Genomic DNA, 19,662 nt, shown 5'->3' with positions numbered 1-19,662 from the left:
ATTCTTTGTGGAAATAGAGGTTTTCTTAAACCAGATTTCCAGACAACCAACTAGAAATTAAGAGTGAGTATATCTGAGCATGACCCAAAAGAGTTAATAATCTATTTCACCACAAAAGTGTATTTGTGAGAGCCCTTTCTGCTGCTTTTAAGACCTCTCACAAGACAGTGGAGGGCATGCCGTCATGAAGAGGGACACACAGAAAAGAAACAGACAGAGAAGACATAGGGACTCAAATTGTGTAAACTCATAGGCTTTGAAGCAAAGACAGTCTCATAGGCTAAATACAGCCAAAGATCCTGATTCTTTAACAGCTGACTAAACAATGCAAAATCCAGGATCCTAATTTCCTTCTTATTTCTAAAAGCTAATACTTGGACTGGAGTGAGGGGATAAACCAGCCCACTGAAAAGTGTCCTCTGTAATCTTGGTCCACATGTAGTGTTCCTGATACAATTTGGACAGTGAAGAAGCTTAGTAGATGAATTGCTGACAGATCAATAGAGTAGACACCGGAGCACACAGCTATGATGTGTAAAGAATTGGTATTATTGTATCTCTTTCATAAGTTGACCACTTCTGACAAAGGGGAAGGGTGAAAATTAATTTGGCATGGCATGCATGCAACATGCTCTAATCTGGTACTGCCTGAGTTTATTTTGGTAGGTATTGTATCCTGGAATACAATACCTGGAATCCTTAACTAGAACAGGCAGGATGTCAAAATACTTCCAAAACCAGCTTAACCAAATGAAATCAGCTGAGCTGTGGAGATGTGAAATGCACATTTAGAAAGACTCAGAGCTGGAATGTAGGCGAGGCTAAATACAGGAATACTAGTGTTATGTGAATACCTAACAACAGCAGGAATATTACCAATAAGGACATTTATACATAACAGCATTTTTATTTCTAAATTAATCTGAATTGATAAACCTCTTAAAATGTTAAGTCAAGACTCCCAAATTCACTGCCCTATGGAGCTAAGAATTGTAAATCTTACTTCTACTGCTGGGGAAACTGAGGCAGAGAGGTTCAGTGACTTACCCAAGGCCACAGAGGGAGTCACTGTCAGAGCCAGGATTAGAGCTCAGGAGTTTCTGGCTCCCAGTTCCCAAGCTCAGACCACTAGACCATGGCCTCAGGATATTTCCAGCTGATCTTGAGTCTAAAAAAAAGTAAATTCTCAAGTATGTTACAAAAATGTAACATATATATATATGTATATTTATTTACGTGTATACATATATACATATATATATTTCTTTTTTTACCTGAATGTAATGGTATGAGTGAAAACACATTGCTCATAAGTCAATGCTGAAAATCATACCAGTATATTTTATCTGAGTTACCTTAATCATACATATATGTATGATAAAGCTCTGCTGAAAAAAATTATTATTTAAATTACAGCCAATACAAATATGTATTGTATTTTTCAGGGTAAGGAACAAATTGCCTTTCCAACCCAGCCAGCATGTCATTTATATTGATGGTGAGGCATTTATATTAATGATAAGTTGCTCTGTGTGTAAGTAAACTCTATTAAGAAAGTCAGGTCCCTTGGTGGAGCTAGATCCTTAGTAAATTTTACTAGCTAAGCACTGAGCTCCGTGTCAGAGTAATTACACCTTTTATCCACTGTGAGCTCTCTCTTAGCTTCTCCATATTCCTTAATTTCCCACTTCAGCTAATTTAGCAGTAAAATCACAAAGGTTTAAAAGGTTAGCTACTGAGGAACTGGCGCATGAATGTTCTGTTAAGCTCCGTGCATTGAAATCACATTATGTAGAAGAAGGAATTAATTAAGTAACAATTAGGTAGTGATGGATCATTGACAACATATCTACACTTGGGTGCTAAAAATTAATTTCCCCTGTAAAAACAATACATTGTGCATCTTCTCATCTATACACGATTGTTTTACACTTGAAATATAAAATGGAAAGGCCCTTCAGCAATTTATTTTAAAAAAAAAGGCATATCTTCTGGCACTATTAAATCTATAAAATATCCTTAAAAATCATATAGCATAATTTTAATAATTAATTGAGAAAGTAATGAGGATAGCAAAAGGAGAAGAAATTTTTAAAGGCAGGAGATTTTAAAGTGACTGTAAGGACATTTGTTACATGAAAGCACTTAGTATGTTAAAATTGCTAACAATTGTGTAGTATTCTCTTGCTATCTTCTTTTGCAAGTTGCCATATTGTTTCCTTGTATTGACAGTCAGCCTCTTAATACACAGATTGGCAGTTAGCCCAGTCAGTCCTTAATTCTAAAAGCCTCTTAGCAGATGAAAAATCTTTGGTTCATTCACACCTTGTAGAAAGAACAACAGGGCAGAAGTGACATCCAGATCCATTTAGAGTACACTTTGAGTCTGATTTTCCTTTGCCTTGCACCTTGTGTAGTCATTTATAGCTGTGCAAAGTGAGCACAAAATGGATATAGAACACTGCTACTCATGTGAGAAGAGAATTCTGATTTGGTTGCATTATTTCCAGAGGTGATCACAAAAAGTGCCAGCCAGTTGAAAAATCTGGCTCTGCATAGAATGTGTAAACAATTTTGACACAAAATATAAAGTAAAAAGCAGCAGACCTTTCCAAACATTTTACAGAAACTGCAGTTTTATTTTGCAGCAATGAATATGTTCAATTGCCGTTTGCTTGGAATTTCCATAGAAAGAATACTAAATGCTTAACTCATCTACAGAAAACAAATCCTGTACAAATTTCTTCCTTTCTTTTTAAGAACCATATTTAACTATGAGTACTAAAGTATATTCTCACTTAAAAGGGACCTCATGCCATCTATAAGTCTCTACAAGTCCTAAATTCCCACATGCTGCTTCTAAACCCAGTACTTAAAAGTTGTGTTTCTACAAAACCTCCTGGAATCAATGTGAAAAGCTGGTATTATCACAACAGCTGGTCTCAGTCCATCAGAGTTCAACACTGTTCTGACTTTAGTATGAGTGACAAATTATTGTCAGCATTTATCAGTGATATCTCTGCTATACGGTCTACTATCAGAATGATAACTCAAGACCTACTGCCAAAAATATCTTTTAGATGCAAGCTATATCAGCAGGAAAGAGCTGCTGATATTAGATTAATGAATGTGTTTTATAAAATTGACAGTTTAAAAAAAAGAAGTACCTAATCTAGATGTTGCTGGAGCTGTGGTCAAAAATTATATCTACTTCAGAACAGGTGCAGTAACTAATTCAATATGTCTGGACATTTTTTTCCCCATATTATCTTGTGGTCATTTTTCTGACCCTTCTCAGCCAGAAGTCCTTCCTAGTACACTTCTTTACCATGATGACATGATAGTGCATGGCAACTCGTGTGCTGCTTAGGAGCAGAAACAGCAGATACTGCATTAGCAGCTCTTGATCTAAGAATATTGCTGCAGTAAATAATGCCTCTTAGTGTTTCAGTTGGAATTTTTTTCTTTAATTGCAGTCATGAATTTCATGGAGTCATCTCACAACACAGTTTCCAAATTGACTATCATGGTCCAAAGCTTACTCTTCAACCAAGTAGCTAAAGAACATTTTCTTAAAAAATTCTTAATATTTTACTAATACTATATTATAGGCAGGGTTTTGTATTTGTTTTTCTTCTTGTCTTTTTTCCCCTCTCCCTCTTCTGCATTCAGAGCTTCTGTAAGCATTCTGAGTTGCTAGTCTGGCTTGACTGGAAAGTACTGCGTGTTTGTTGTGTGTCTGCATGTGTGATACCAACTGTTGAAGACTGCTTGATGTTAGATGAGGGCTCAGAGCTGTTCTACACTTGTCTCTCTGGCAAAATCTTTCCTTACCAATGACAATGATGTATCTGTGTGGGGAGAGTCTGTTTTACAATATTACACTTGCCATGGTCTTAATTTTACTGATGGGGCATGATTATGATTTCATTTACATTAATCAAATTCATGAGTCATTCCATTCATGTCAATAGCATTAAAGAGCTATAGGGACAAGTAAGAGTTCAGAATCAGGCTTCTGGTGTTTAATCTAAAAGCATATCTGAATCACTTCATTAAAGACAGAAACTGAAGGATAGATCCTCTGCTTACTTTGCATTACTCAGTCATGCCATTAGCATTAAACATCAAATAAAGAGCTAAAATGACAGCTGGCAATGTGTCACAGTACAAGGGTTTTCCGTTTACCTCAGATATAGAAAACACCCCTGAATTAACAAGATTTAAGACTATATTCCAAGTATGACAAACTTACGGTATTAGATCTCCTTGCCCTTGAATGTTGGCACTAATGTTCAAAAACTTTCTCTTTCCCTTGGGATTTTTTTGGGGGTTTTTTTGTTGGTTTTTTTTTCTTTTTTGGTTTTTTTTTTTGTTGTTGTTTTTTGTGGGTTTTTTTTGGGGTTGGTTTTTTTTTAATACAACTCTTACATAACTTGAATGCAAAAGATTTACATAGCTTGAATGCAAAAGATCTAAAGACAAACTATATTTAAGTAAGACCTCAGAGACAAGTTTTTTATTGCCCTGTCCATAAGGAATATATCTGGATACATAAAAACAGTGATTACAAGACACAAAATTTGTTTTGCAGGTATCTTATAAAGCATTATCAAATCTCCTTTTTAAAAAAACGTGAAATAATGTTAATTTTTCAAATACAGGCATTCTAAAACAATAAAAGTTTTTATACTGCTGTCTGTCTCCTGCTCAGACAGAGAAATTGTGCAGGGGATGATGGGCATTAATTTAGTCCTCAGTGATAAGTACTTTTAAGACTAAATATTCTTGAAATTGCACTTATTTAAATTACACTCAGCTCCCTGTAAATCTAAAAAAAGATTATAAGGAGGGGAAATAATTTCAAGAGGCCTAGCAAGTTAGCAGAAAATTGCTCTATTATATCTCTTCAGATTTTTTCCATTTATTAAGTCAAAGAATTACTGGCATTTGAGAACATTTTCTAGAAATCTGTTTGATACATTATAGGCCCTAGAAACTATTACAGTCATACATGCTTTCAGCTTCACCACAAGCATATGCCCCAAGATACCTAATCAGAGAACTGAGGGATGTATCAACAAACCAGAACCAAAGCAAGCTGGGAAAAGGGATCTTTCCCTATATTTTCTGTAGATCTCACTGAAAACCAAAGACCTATCTGAGCAACTTGTTTTTCCAGTACAGCTGGAATTGCCAAAATATTTTCTTTGGAACTCCCAGAGAAAGCTTTCTTTTCACCCTGTTAGACCACACATTAAATTTTTCACCCAACACTAAGGCAGCAGAAGTTTGTATATGTTGAAAGAATAAAATACTGTCTTCAGGCTGGATACAAATGTTAGTTAAGCCACTGGTGTCTTAGGAGAAAACCTTGATACAGTATCTACTCTTAGTAACCACGGGAATTATACATTTTCCTTTGTTATCTTTTCCAGTGTTGTACTTTGTGATATTACTGTGTATTTCAGCATGCACACTTGGGCACACAGATTAATTATGAGGCAATAAACTTTACATAAAAGTGCTGAAAAACAATTAAAAATCTCACTTGTTTTGAAACAAGCCAAAGTGAATAAGAAAGTGAAGAAGTATAGAACAGAGAAGTCACCTACCGTGGTTGTTTTTATCCGTCCTCCTGGTTGTGTACAGGTCCAGCCTGATTTATTGATTAGCAAATCACAGCCTTCTCCTTCTAAACATGGAAGCATTTCACACCACTGTTTTGTTTTGATAATTCGTGCTATGAAACAGAAAAGGAAGAAGAAAAAACAAAACAAAAAACAATTGGCAGAAGAATTCACATTTTACTTATCTCTAAACACTTTCTCATTTGAGTTGTCTATTTTCATAATCTGATAATTCAGCAATAGTTTATGATGTAGACAGCCCTAGGCAGTTTACAAAATTATTTACAACACCTGCTGTGCCAACAAATTCAATTTCAAACTTAAAAACCAATGAAAAACAAAAGACAATTTTATTATAAATCAAAATAACATAGAAATAGATGGTTTTCTAATTTCGTGTCCCTTCCAATGAGGGAAACGTTGGGGAGAACTAATAATTGGAGACTTACCATCCTAACTAATCATTATGGTGCCCCACAACCGTGATCCATTGTGTTAGACTCTCTACAAACCCAAACAGATAGTCCTTATCCTGAAGTGCTTACACTGTAAATAAACATACAGGGGAAAGAGAAAAGCTATAATAAACAAAGGGGTCAGTTTAATGACAGCTATTGAGAAACTCTGTGATACTTGCAATGGTAGGGGTATAGTCAAGGGCAGAAACTAGGAACATAAGAAGGACAGGTATTAAATGAAGCAAAGGTTGAGAAACCATGGGGAAGGAGACAATAAGCTGTGGGAAAAGACAGGATCAAACAGCCTATTAATACAAAGGAAAAGAAGTCTAGTTAGGAAGGTTTCTAACAGAAAGCTGGTGTGATAACATGTTTTCTATCTACTTTCAATGCTTGTGTCTCTGGCAAGCCAGTTCTGCAAAATTTCCACAAGGTCACACACAGGATGTAGTCTTGGAACAACTGAGCCCTGGCTGCAATAAAGTAAAAGCAAAGGAATTGTAAGGAGAATTTTTTCCTCAAGGTAGGGAGAGAAGGGGCTTTAATACCTGTAGATCTCTTTCTGGACTATAATACTACTTCTTTTGAGTTCATCTTTGTAGTATCTGGGTTCCTTCTCATAGAATACAAACAATATTACTAATATCTGGTATTCTGTTATTCTTTCCCTCTTCACTGAAGACAATATTGTACAGTGGAGTGTTTAGCATACTTTTCATAAAATGCAGGTACAGAGAGACACTTGCACAGTGCCATATACTCATGCTAAACAAGGGAAGGTCTCTAACTTTTGCTCAAACTATAAGGCTTTCAGTCTGCAGAAAATGGTCCTGTTCCTCCATGGATCATTTCAGCAATTCTTGGCTGCACTATAGGAAAGCTTCAGCACTTCAATTTATACATTAGTGTCCTTGCATTCAAGGCCAGAACTTGTCCCAGATAGAGGGACACAGATCATGCCTTTCTCTATGTTGATGTGTGATACCAATAGACATAACACACCTTCAGTAGTCATAAGCCCAGCAAAAAGAGGATTATAGGAGAATTACTTAGTGAAATAAGAGTACAAGGTGCTTATGCTGTACTAAATCAATTTAGGGTCCAAGGACACTAAAAGTAGGCATTTATCCCAGTGGCAGCTGCAGCTTTATGCTTACCTGAACATGTGATTCAGCCTGACTTCTTTTGTCTGGAGCTACTTAAGAATACAATTCCCAATGCCAATGGATCATGGCAAGAAGTAGAAGCACAATTTAAAGTCTTTTAATAAAGCCCTAAAATATTTTGACACCAAACAACTTGTGTCCTCAGCTCTGGTATAATTCTTGGTAAGCTCTAGTATAACAAAACCTGATTTCTTTCAGTGGAAGCTCAATCTGATAGTCATATTAATATTTTAATTATAAAACCTCTTTAGCACCTAAACGTCTACATAGGAATTTGCACTGTTCATTAGGCAATATATAAATCAATGGTGAAATTATTCATAACTACACTATTTTTGAAGCGACTCTACTATGGTTTTTAGCACATAATACATAAAAATGTGGATTGTACTTGGGCACCAGAGGTACTGCTCCACTGGTAACTGGATCATATCAGTTTTTGAGACTAACCCTTTCTTTGTAACAGATAACAGCCTCATCCTTTCAGTGAAGGCCTACATCCAATTACAGGCTTAACAGAAAAAGCTCAGTAAAATGCTAACACCAAATCTGACCTACTTGCATGCATATCTTTCTTAATTCACATATCAAAATGGCTACTTCTATAAATGTTTCAACAATCTGAGAAAACACTGAAAGACTGAATAGTAGGCTAAACTCAGAAATATCCACTAGATTGCCTTTACTAACTCAGCTAGGAGGTTTTCTAGGAAACATGACTTGAAGTAATCTTATTGAAAAAGTATCTCTTAATTACTTTTAGTGTTTGCTTGGTTGCTATTGGTACTATCACAAACCCATGAGGTCCTTGCTCTGGGTATTGGCCATATCCACACAAATTTAAAACACACCAAGGGTATTTTACATAATATAAATTCTAAAACATTTCTGTGCTGTGTATAGACCAGCTCATGCATTTAGACTTCAGAATCAGAACTTCTTTTGTAGGGAAAAGCTAGCTAGCTCACCTGATTTAAAGCTAATCAGTATCAAAACTGTGCCTCCTCAGCCCCAACGCCCTCTTCCAATCCTGCTTCCTGCCAAGATCTCTTCCCCATTACTGGTTTTACATCCCTTTAATTCTGCTTCTCCACCCACTCATTGCTTTGCTTCAGGAGCCTCACCAACACACAGGCCCTCACACACAGTGCCACGAGGGAGGCCTGTTCTTGTCTGCAGGACTACATCTATTTTTTGCATTTTCACTTTTCAGTTTGCACATTATATCACAGTATGAGAGTGAAGCTCAATGTGTAATATAGGAAGGGAGCAAAATGTACAACAATTTTTATCAGCATAATATCAAAGAGTTTTCATCAGTAATTGAAACTGAGTTATACTAGTCAAAGCAAAGGAATATAGTGTATTTCCTGAGGCAGTGTAGTTGCCTTTTTACTGTGTATATTCACCAGGGGTGTAATTCAGCCCTCTGCAGACAAGAGAGCAAAAAGCCTATCAGCTTCTTCAAATCCACTCTGAGCTCCATTTTGAAGAATTAAATGATACACAGGCTTTGTGCAGAGCTTCTGCAAAGAACTGAATTTCAGCTTTAGAATCTGTGCTGATAGTACCTTGCATCTCCTAAGAAGGGCTGTGCCTCTTCACTCAAACTGGAGTTAACAGGCACTGGCATTGTTCAGCACATGGTAGAATTGCTTTCCTGGGTAGTGCCATTTGAACTGGAGAACAAATGGACTCCATCCAAGGGCTTTTCAGGCAAACAGTTTTGAGGCATTGGATGCAAGCAGATATGTCATCAACATCACGACAGACTACCCACCAATGCGATTTAACTATTTTGTAAGACAGAGAAACTTGCAATCCAGTTATTTGTAGAAAAAGTCTCCATTCATGATGAACAGTCAAATTTAAGACTGCTCAACTGAGCAGTGTTTCAGAACATCACAGATTGTTTTCTGCTAAATACTGCTAGTAGATAAGCTTTGTCAATATTCTTCTCACTATTATAATATTAATATAATATTAATATATGTCATATATATAGACATACATATATACACACATACATACACATATATATATATATAACATATATTTCCTGTGGAAAATCAGGCTTATTTTCTAAAAATTCTTTTCCCAGATTCCACCCACACTCAGGGAATTATCAACCTCCGCATCTCTAGTCAATCTTTTAACTGAAAATCATCAACTGTTTGTGATAGCAAAAAAAACTAAGTATTTTTCAGCAGCAGTAAATACAAAAACTTACAGCCATCCAAAATATGGTAAATTAAAATGCTCAGATTGTTGCAGTTTGTTGTCTCTTTTTTTTAATGTTGGGGAATGAATTAGGGAAACAAAAGTAAAAATGTTTATTTTCACTGAATAAGAATATTGATTGAGACAGCATTTGGATACTGACACTTATGATTTCAGAATACATTATGCTTCTATGTACAAAAGGTGTGTGCAAAGTGAATATAATATTTTTAATGTATTTATAAAGTATAATCAAAATCATGATGCATAAGCCTAAATAAAGCTAAGTGCAAAGTGAATATAAATATTTTTAATGTATTTATAAAGTATAATCAAAACCATGATGCATAAGCCTAAATAAAGTTTAAAAAAATGTAGCAGAGAAGATACATTGAAGTAGGGACTAGGGAGAATTTTTCCCAAGAAAAACACATTTTGAAACATACTTCCTAAAGGAGAACTTATCTCAACTATACTTTTTCCTGAATGATGTTCTTCTTCACTTATTTTTATTTTTTTAATGGTAATTTTTAGCACTTAATGCAAGCTGTAACATAGGCATTAGAGAAAATACTTCCTCTTTGACTTTCATATATTATTTCACTGTGGTTTTCCTTTTGGAGGAAGCTGATCAGCATAGCAAATTCCCAAGGTTCAGAAAGGCCTTTGGCTTCACCACTTCAGAAGTACATAGACAATCACATTCATCTTAGTGTATTTTGCTTGTCCTATTAACACTAAATAGGGCCACGTCTTGTATAATTATTCACCTTCAAATGATCCCAACTGCTTTCATAATCCCACTCATCTCCTGTCCTTTTTAAAATGTTATCTGATATTTTTCCTTTTTCCATTTTTTTCAACCCTAGTTTTTTTTCTCTGACCATTTCTCTCCTCTGCCTGACTCAGAACTTATACACTATCTACCTACAAAGATGTTCAAACATCTTGCAGAGCTTCCTATGTTCCTAGTTTTATCTATGACTGGTAAATGCTGTTCATTGTCCCCATTGTGCACAGAGGTTAATCACCTTGGCCAAGGTCACATGAGAATTTGTTGCACAGCTGGAAACAAAACCTCTGAATTCTTAGTGATCACTAGACTGGAGACCTTTCTGTGTCTCCTTCCTTCAGAGACAGAGTGTACTTTAATATGTATACATAAAAAAAATTAAACAACAATAAAAAATATACAAAGTAATATGCTTTCAAAAACATATATCAGTTAAATTGCAGCAGCAGGAAAAAGGCAATCTGAAAGACAAACTGAATCACACCACTCTAAGATACTGCAATCGTGAACTGTCTTTAGAGCAGCAATTTGACTGTAATAGTGTAAAAGCCGCAAATGTCAATCTATTTTACAACAAGGAAACATCACAAAGCTTGGATACCTTTTACAGCAGTGATTCTGCTTCCTTAAAAAGAATTGAAGCACTGCTAATTCACAAAGAGTTAGATTGTCTCAATTATTTATAGGGCATCTAGACCAAAGACTATTTAGTTCTAAGAACAGCAATATAGCAATGTCTAGACACCTATTTTATCATTTAGCTCTTGCTGTCAAGATTGGGAGGGATGCTTTAGCTGAGGTTGAGAAATATATGGGGAAAAGTGATCTCCTGTGGGCTATAGAGAAGCTACAAATTGAGACCAGGTAACTAGATCATGAGTAAAAGATTGAATGACACGGCAGAGGCTTTTCCTGCAGCTCATCCAATCACAGTTCCACTGAGGGATAAATCTTATTGCAACTCCTGGGTTGAGAAAATGCTGTTCACCTGTACCCCAAAAAAGAATGACAATCTGGCTTTACCAGAAATTATGCAGATTGCACCTTGTACAACATGTATTTAGGAGGAGCAGGATAATACCTAGGAGATAATCACCAAATTATATAGTCATCTATATTACCCCAAACAAAGAGCACTTAAGAGACACCACTGCCAGTTACCTGAGTGGTCCCTAGGAATTTAGTTGAATTACTGGTATAAGAAGTTGTGGGTTAAACTGAGTGAAAGCAGGAAGCTTAGTAAACCACTGATGCAAAAACTACTTGAAAATACTTTGAAAAAGTAAGACCAAACTTAAACTACTCCATTTAGAAAGATATTAATGTATTTTTTTTAATTTTATGACATACTTAATGTTTTTCTATATCTTCATAAGACTGAAATAAATTAATACCGACAGCATAAAAATAATTACACAAAAAAGACGTGAAGTGTAATCAGATTCTAGGAGCACTCTCATGAAATTTAATAGCTCTTTTCTTTTTTTTTTCCTTCAAATACAAGAATTTCCTCATTATGATACCCCAAACAATAAATACATAACAGTGACAAGCATATGAGGCTAAATGCAAAATAACATGATACCTGACTTTTTGCAGTGTAGAAACTAGAATGTATTTTTCTGGCCTCTTTTCAGTTCTTGGAAAACTTTAATACTAGGTGACTCACTGATATAGTGATAGGTATCTTACATTAGTCTATATACAGATGTTCAAATATTTGTATGACAGAAGCATTGTCCTAACACAGAAAGTGTCCTACAAATCAGCTTCACCATCACCTCATGTCTGTTTCAATTTTACTTTTCAAGGGTCAGTATTCTTCTAATTGCTGTCATTTGAGATTGTAATATATCTCTGCATTTGTTCTCAACTCATCAGCCTCTCACTAGCAAATAGCACTCTCACTGGCAAAATTGCTTACTTGGAAAAGTAATGCAACAAATATAACACACATTTTATAACTGCCTACAAAGCAGTCAAACAGAAACGGAAAAAACATTATTATCATTTAATAAATTGCAAAGGGTCACAACAAGCATCCTGACAGTTATAATAAATGATGAATACTGATAAAATTTACATGTTGAATTTTATTTAGGAACAATACATGTGCTTCTAGCCTCTTCAAAACTAGCATTTTCTAACTGAACATTAAATGTCAGTCTTTTGAATAGGCAACCTGGCCTACAACTTTGCCTATGATTTCAGCACTTGTCTGAATATCCATAGATGCACATATTCAATGGTTTTCAATCTATGAATGATCTTACTGCTTTGTTGTCTGTGGGTAGTTAGTTAGCATTTGCTGTCTAATAAGAGATGCTAATAGAAGACCTACCCCTAGAGAAAGCCTTTGTCAGGACTCAGTGTTTTCTGTTTCTGTCCCCTGCTGTTCTGCTCTGCTGTATTCAATTAGTGCGCTGTAAGCAAAGTAAAAATTACTAAAAATCTGCTCAGCAATACGCCAGCAAAGAACCCTTCAGAGATCAGGTTTTCATCACATTTTACTTTGCTGCCAGCACATTGAGAACAGTAAATTTCACTGGAGAGGGACAGCAATTTCAGACCCAAAGAAGAGAATTTGAAGATCACAGCAAAGAATAGAAAAGAAGGATTCATATGGGAAGTAGTGGGACAACATATACTAGGGAAAAAATTAGGAGAGAAAAGAAGGGAAAAGAGGACAAATCCCAGCTATATGTAGTAGCTACTGAAGCTAATGGGCAAGGTCAAAAACTTGAACAACTTGTTCAGTTGAGTCAGTATGACAATGTAGGTAAGTGAGGGCAAAAGACCAGAACATATTGGATTTTCTTCTCTTAAGTACACCAGTTTCAGTCCTCCTGACGATATGAGCACAGAAATGCAGTGGAAGACCAGATTCACTACGGTTAAAAGTCAAATGAGAACTGACCAGATATTCCCTGCCATCCCTACATTATGCAGAGAAGGCTAGGCAGCTGTGGAAGAGGGAGAACGACCCTGAAAACCCTCCTAGCTTTGAAACATGTGAACATACCAAAGTAACCATTGAATACACAGTGAATTTTAAGGAGGATGACACAGGAATAATTAAACTTGCTCTAGATTACATGGTCAGAGTTTTCACAAAACACACACTAAAATTATAGCCAAGGACCAAGGTCCTTCTTGGGACTCCAGCTGTAAAGAGTTTATGTACCCAGTCTTACTGGGTATCTTTAATGAACTCTGCACATGCTTAGTAAGGAAAATACAAATAGAAAGAAAAAGGAAAAAAAAAGGAAAAAAGAAAACAAGGAGCACTCTACATTTGAAAATTGCTTTTGCTTGGGCAAAGAAATGAGAATCAGAATGTGAGACTTCATGCGCCTGAGGACGGAAATTTGTTAGTCTTTAATCTTTTGACAGCTGTTTCTGGGAATTTTAGTTAATGTTCTTCATGTGTATTCAAGGGACAGGCATTTAGCTGAGTGGTTCTGCTGTGGCCCTCAGTGTTTGTAGTACTTTCCAAGTCTGGTGTTACCATGTGTATTGCTGCTGTGACATGGTGGTGACATTTTATTGTACACTAACAGAGATAATAATTCAGCTGTTCTCAAGTACAATGGACTTCCTTTGTCAACAACCAGAGCAATGGGAAACTCTGCCCTCCTTTTGTCACATATGTATGAACAGAACATGGAAACAAATTGAGTTGAAATGAGCTCGAAGACTAGCACAGAAACAGGCTAAGATGTCGCTGTGAGAACAATTTAAAGTATTAGAAAATGGAACTCAGCAGTGAAGCTGAACTTATCTCCTACCCAAAGTGCTTTCCCCCTGTTCCACATGACTAGATGCTGTGTTACAGTAAACAATATGCTTTTTGGGGTAAGCCCATGAATTTTTGCTTTCATCAAATATTAAAAATAAGCTACAATTATTCTGGGGATTTTGACACAAATCAATGTTTCAAGAACAAAGATTAAGAAAAAATCCCAATAAAACTAGTGAAACAGGTGAAAACAAAGAAAAATGGAACCATTTTTAAGGTAAAACTCTTCATAATGAGAACACAATTAATATAAGCACTTGTGATTCTTTTGAGACTTGTGTCACTGACCCAGGAAACTTACCATAAGGAACTGTGATGTTGAGCACTAGATAGCTTGGAAAGTGGCCTTTCCTTGACTTCTGCTTTCACTAGCCAGTGTTTGACCAACAGAGGGAAAAAAGTGTTATATAAACTAACATTGCTGTATTTTAACATGCATTGTATTGATACACTGTCCATGGTGAAACCTTGTTACAGGTGGATGTGCTATATCTCAGCTGCACAGTCAATCACACATCTTGTCAGACAGCAGCTTGATATTATGGCTGGGCAGAATGATTTTTTGACTGACAGGTTAGGTAATGTGAATTTTTTTAAGGTGGCTTTTCATCTCTACAAAAATATTTCTGTTCCTTACCCCAAAATTTTAATATCTTATACAAATTTCCTCATTTTGTACTTCATTTGGGCAACTGGTTGTCTCATTACTTAGTCAAGACTTCTCTGTAGGGCTTCTTTCAGTACTTTATAAGAATAAAAAATAAAATACAAATGAGTGCCTACTATTGACATTAGGTTCCTATTTTTAATTTATATTTATATTTATAATGCACATAAAATTGGGAAGCAGATACGTTAAAAAGACAATGCATCTCTAAAACTCAGCTAATGCATGGACTTTTTTACTTTGTGTACCTAATGGAACAAAAAATTGATTTTCAAAGATCCTCTAGATTCTACTACATAAAAATTATTAGCACTACAGTTCAGAAGGAGCTCTATGACAGTTACAGTCACTGATAAGAAGGAATACTCTTTCTTGACCTAAGAGGCAGTATTTGATGTGTCAGAACACATTGGCAAATCTATGAACAGTCACACATCCTCTTGATATTGCTATATTTTTCACCACTAGAAAACCTAACTTTAAATTTTCAAAATTAATTTTGTTAAATAAGACTAGAAGGATTTGCCATAAGGTAAAAAAGGGGGAAGTGCTGCCGCTTTCCCAGGGCAGGCCATGCATGTTCTCCCATGCTACAGCCACTCTGTTTGCAAGCGAGAGACCGCAAATCTATGAACAGTCACACATCCTCTTGATATTGCTATATATTTCACCACTAGAAAACCTAACTTTAAATTTTCAAAATTAATTTTGTTAAATAAGACTAGAAGGATTTGCCATAAGGTAAAAAAGGGGGAAGTGCTGCCGCTTTCCCAGGGCAGGCCATGCATGTTCTCCATGCTACAGCCACTCTGTTTGCAAGCAAGAGACCTGTCCCTGTCAAAAGCTGCACAGTGGAGGCTGGTTGGGCCAAAGGACTCAGTAACAGCACAGAAAATATACTCTGACTTACGTATCTAAACCATAAATTCTTACAATTAGGGACTGTAAGCATTTGTGGTTCTGCAGCAACTGCACCAATTGTTAAAAAATCAGACCACCAGCCACAAAGCAGTTGACCAGGTCAGTACATTGAGAGTTAAAACTAATTTTCTGCATTGTAGTTCTTTACAGGAAATATGATAGCCATATATTTTAGGGACAGAAACAACAAGTTTTTTTAAGGCCACAGAATTTAATTAAGCAAGATCTATAAAATTTCAACAATTTCTTGTTGACATAAAACATAACTTTTAGAAAGACATCCAGCGCTTTCAGAGAATGCTTTCATTTCTAAAAACTCTTAAGGCAGCTTATACAATTCAATGGCAAAGGCAAAACTTCTCAGTTCTATAGATTTTAGTATTATTCCTATAGGAGTCATTTAACTCTCATAGGGGTATACTTGTCTTCCTTTACTAAACTCCAAATGATTGAGTGGTCTACTGTCAGCTATAATAAAGCCACATCTCTAAGAAAACACTCTGTGCTCCTAAAGGTTAATTACCTAAATTTCCTAAATTTTATATCTCCTGCTCTTGGTTGTTTTTTTTTTTGGTTTTTTATTTTTTTTAAACATTCAAAAGTATCTTAAGGAAAATAAAACCAACTAAGCACCAACAATGGACAAACAGTAGATAATGTTATGAATAGAAAGCTATCTATTTTTTTTAGGTGGCAGAGTTAAAAACAAGTCAGACCAGTTGTTGTAAGTTAGTTTCACTGCCAAAGAAAAGCTCTTCAATTACCTGTTAATGGCTGGTGATTAACCATTGTCCCCCTGATGCTGGCCGCTTGCCAGGGAGGGACAGGGGACGGACCCTCCAATTCTCCCCACCTGAGCTGATTCTTCTTAATAAAGGCATTAAAAAGGAGAAAGATCTCCTGCCCATTTATTTCAGCTAATAACCCACAAAATTAACTGGAATAGAAGCAAGTTGGAATACTCCATCTGCGGGAATGTAATTGTTTTCTTTTAACAGTAACTGTCTGAAAAAGATCTTTCTCAATGACTCTTACTTTGTAAGAGCAATAGGGAAACCTCATTAGAAATATCTACAAATTGTAACAATGCAAACAGTACAAGTTCATAGTCCTGACTCAGGCAAAACCTGCAATGGGTTTCTTGAGGGTTCCTCTGAATAAAGCACTGCTTGACTGAGTCTGCAGCTTGGAAATAGCCCCTTGCAGATTAAGAAATAACAACTGCTAGTTCTCTATGCTTCTCTTAAGTACAATACTGAGCTATTTAAGTGTGCATTCAGACTCAACATTTTAAAGATTAAAAAAATATCCTCATGAAATCCCTCCAGGGAAACTCCACATTTTTACTTTTTTATTTTTATATTTTCACATAGCAATATGGCCCTTTAAATTATCCCAGTATGCCTAATTCTAATATTAGGCATGTATGCATGTATTTATGCATCTACAATATTAGAAATAAGAGTTGCTGTTACTACATCACTGCAGTGTTTTACTCTGGTCAGCAGGATACCCTGTTTAACCAGTTTAGTTGTATTGGAATAATAGAATGCTTTGTATTAAATGAATAATGTGCACACTTGGTCCTGTGGAAATGAAAAAAACTTTCATCATTCCATAAGTGTAGAGCTTATTTACACTTTTAAAAAATTCTTTTCTGTTCAAGAATGGAAATACATATATATTATTATATGTTATCTTTCTTCCTAATAATGTTAGTAAACATAAAATTATTCTGCTATCTTATGCCAGTATATTGTGTATTCTAAAGTAATCTTCAAATTCCTAAATTTTGGCTAGAGAAAAGGTAGATATTTTTAGCTTCCTGTTACAAAGATTTCTCAGCTTATCAACTTAGAAATATTCACCAGATATTCGAAATCTGGGACAGAAATTTCATGAAAACAGATACATAGGCTAATAGTATGGAGACTTGCAATTTCTACCATGTGTAGAAGCAGGCACTTCAGTTTTCTGAAAATCAACCTCAGAGCATATGTGTCAGAGGTATGTATAACACATGCGGATACAAATTTGTTAGCAAATTCTCCAGCAGCTTTGCTGTAATATGAATGCTGGGGTTTTTTGTGATTGGTTTTTTATTTTTTTAACAAACTTGTAGTGGATGATACAGCTTCAGTGCCCTGTTTATTACATGTATGGTCTTGACTACTTGAATCTGTGCAACCCATTCAAAAACAGACTGTAAAATGCCAAAGACTTTCTTTCACTTCCAGCCCTGCTCAAGTTTTCTTTGAGGCAGTGCTCATCTGAGTCATTGCCTGTTTCTTGCTTACAAAACATTCATATTCAAAGCACCATTAGCACAATAGCAATTAACAAAGAGCCTTTTATGTCAACGTGCTACAACTTCATCTCACACACCCTTTACAGGAAAAAGGTCTTTTCTCTTCTTTCCAGTATCAGTGAAGCACTCACGCCATGTGAAAAGAATGCTCCCTTTCAGTTCAGAGGGGACATGGCTGTGCCTCATGTGAATCTACTCTAGTACAACTGAGGGGAAGACAAGGTGACCTAAAAGATCTTTCTCATTTCTAACCTCTATGAACGTTCATGGTATCAGGAATTGCATATTAACAACCAGATGCAGAATTTTGTGTGGAATTGGCACAGTATTTGGACAGGATGTTTTTCCTTAATTTTCATCTGTTGTAAAGGATAGGAAAAGCACCTTTAGGTTTGTCGTAAGTATGATCAACAAGAACAAGGAAGGACAGTAATTAGCCTCGAGTCATTCACAGCAGTCACTCCCAAACTATTGCTAACACTGAGCAGTAAATGGGAAGCAGGAAGAATCTGCAGCTATATCACGCTAGGAATTGGTGGAGTTTATTGCCAATACTGTATCAAGTTGCCACATTGGCACTAAGACAAACACTGAGGTTTCCCATGAAGTAAGACTGTTTCTTTATGGTAGGCTGTAGATGCAATGATCATATTAATCAGAGAAGAACAAGAGAAAGTGGAAATGTTTTATAATTCCTCCTAATAATAATTATAATTTATAGGCAATTCTACAAGACAAAAGAGTGAGTAGCGCAGGGTTGGTCAGAAAAACAGAGATGACAAACACATTTGCAATAACAGCATATAGGCAATATCAAAGCATTTTACAGTAATGTAAAGATAGATATGAGAATCTAACTGCCCCAAAACATCTTCAATAGAAGTCACAATATTTCCTATACCTGAACTACACAACCCTGTGACATGTTAATAAACTCAATCATTCAGGAACAGCTGTAACATTGTCTAGAATGTGTTACCCTGAGTTCCCACTAGCACAACACACACTCCTAAAACAAGAAACAAAAAAGAAACGACCCCTCAAAGGCTCTTGTGTGCCTTTATTTCACACTGAATAGGCAGGCACAGTACTGCCTGCTGCTAAGCTTTTCCTTACCAGTTGGTCAAAACATGGATAGACTCTTGGTTACAGCTCCTAATGTGTTGATCAACTGACCCAGAATAACAAAGGCTAAGGGTAAGCAACACAGAAATTACTATACTGGATCAGACCTGAATCAGTCTAGTCTAACATCCTGCCTCTGCAAGTAGCCAGAGGGATGTGTAAGAACCCAGCACCAGCCAGCTGCCCCTATTTCTGTATGTTCTAGCAAGAACTGTTCTAAGAAGAAATAACTTAATACACCCAGATTTGTTTCTCAATTACTGCTTTGCAAGCTGTTGATTGAGGAGCAAAGGGTGGAAATTGTACATCTCAGAGGAACAATTAACTTTGTTCTTGATTCCCTGGGGTGTACACTAAGCCATAATGCCATAAATTAATCCAAGGAGAATTTACCATAATAGATTTAAATTGATAGTATTAAAAATGTTCATACAGTTGTGTTTGAAAGTGCCTCTTGTTTTTTGTTGTTTTTGGTTTTTTTTAAAGGACTTTTCATTGCCAGTTTGAGGGAAAAAACCCACTATATTTTTTTCCATTAAAATACAGAAAGCATTGCATCTGCATCACACATTAAT

General features: G+C 35.9%; 1 protein-coding gene across 6 annotated transcripts in view; it reads right to left on the bottom strand.

The window, feature by feature from the left end:
* Window positions 1-19,662, bottom strand: part of TAFA5 (TAFA chemokine like family member 5) — a 398,792-nt gene that overhangs the window by 68,917 nt on the left and 310,213 nt on the right. For 5 of the 6 annotated variants that reach the window (XR_005629591.1, XM_039727010.1, XM_039727009.1 and 2 more), the window contains one exon: window positions 5,616-5,743. Coding sequence is in view for 4 of the 6 variants with exons in the window: in XM_039727010.1 (XP_039582944.1) it covers window positions 5,616-5,743 (128 nt within the window). In the remaining 2 variants the exon portion in view is untranslated. Of the gene's footprint in view, window positions 1-1,047; window positions 1,169-5,615; window positions 5,744-19,662 lie in introns of all 6 variants that reach the window. The other variant, XR_005629590.1, reaches the window with a different exon arrangement.

This window comes from Passer montanus, unplaced genomic scaffold (genome assembly GCF_014805655.1).
Source record: "Passer montanus isolate IOZ18808 unplaced genomic scaffold, ASM1480565v1 scaffold6, whole genome shotgun sequence".
Lineage (NCBI taxonomy): Eukaryota > Metazoa > Chordata > Aves > Passeriformes > Passeridae > Passer > Passer montanus.
The sequence above is the reverse complement of the archived record's forward strand: the minus strand, read 5'-3'. Positions and strand labels throughout refer to the sequence as shown.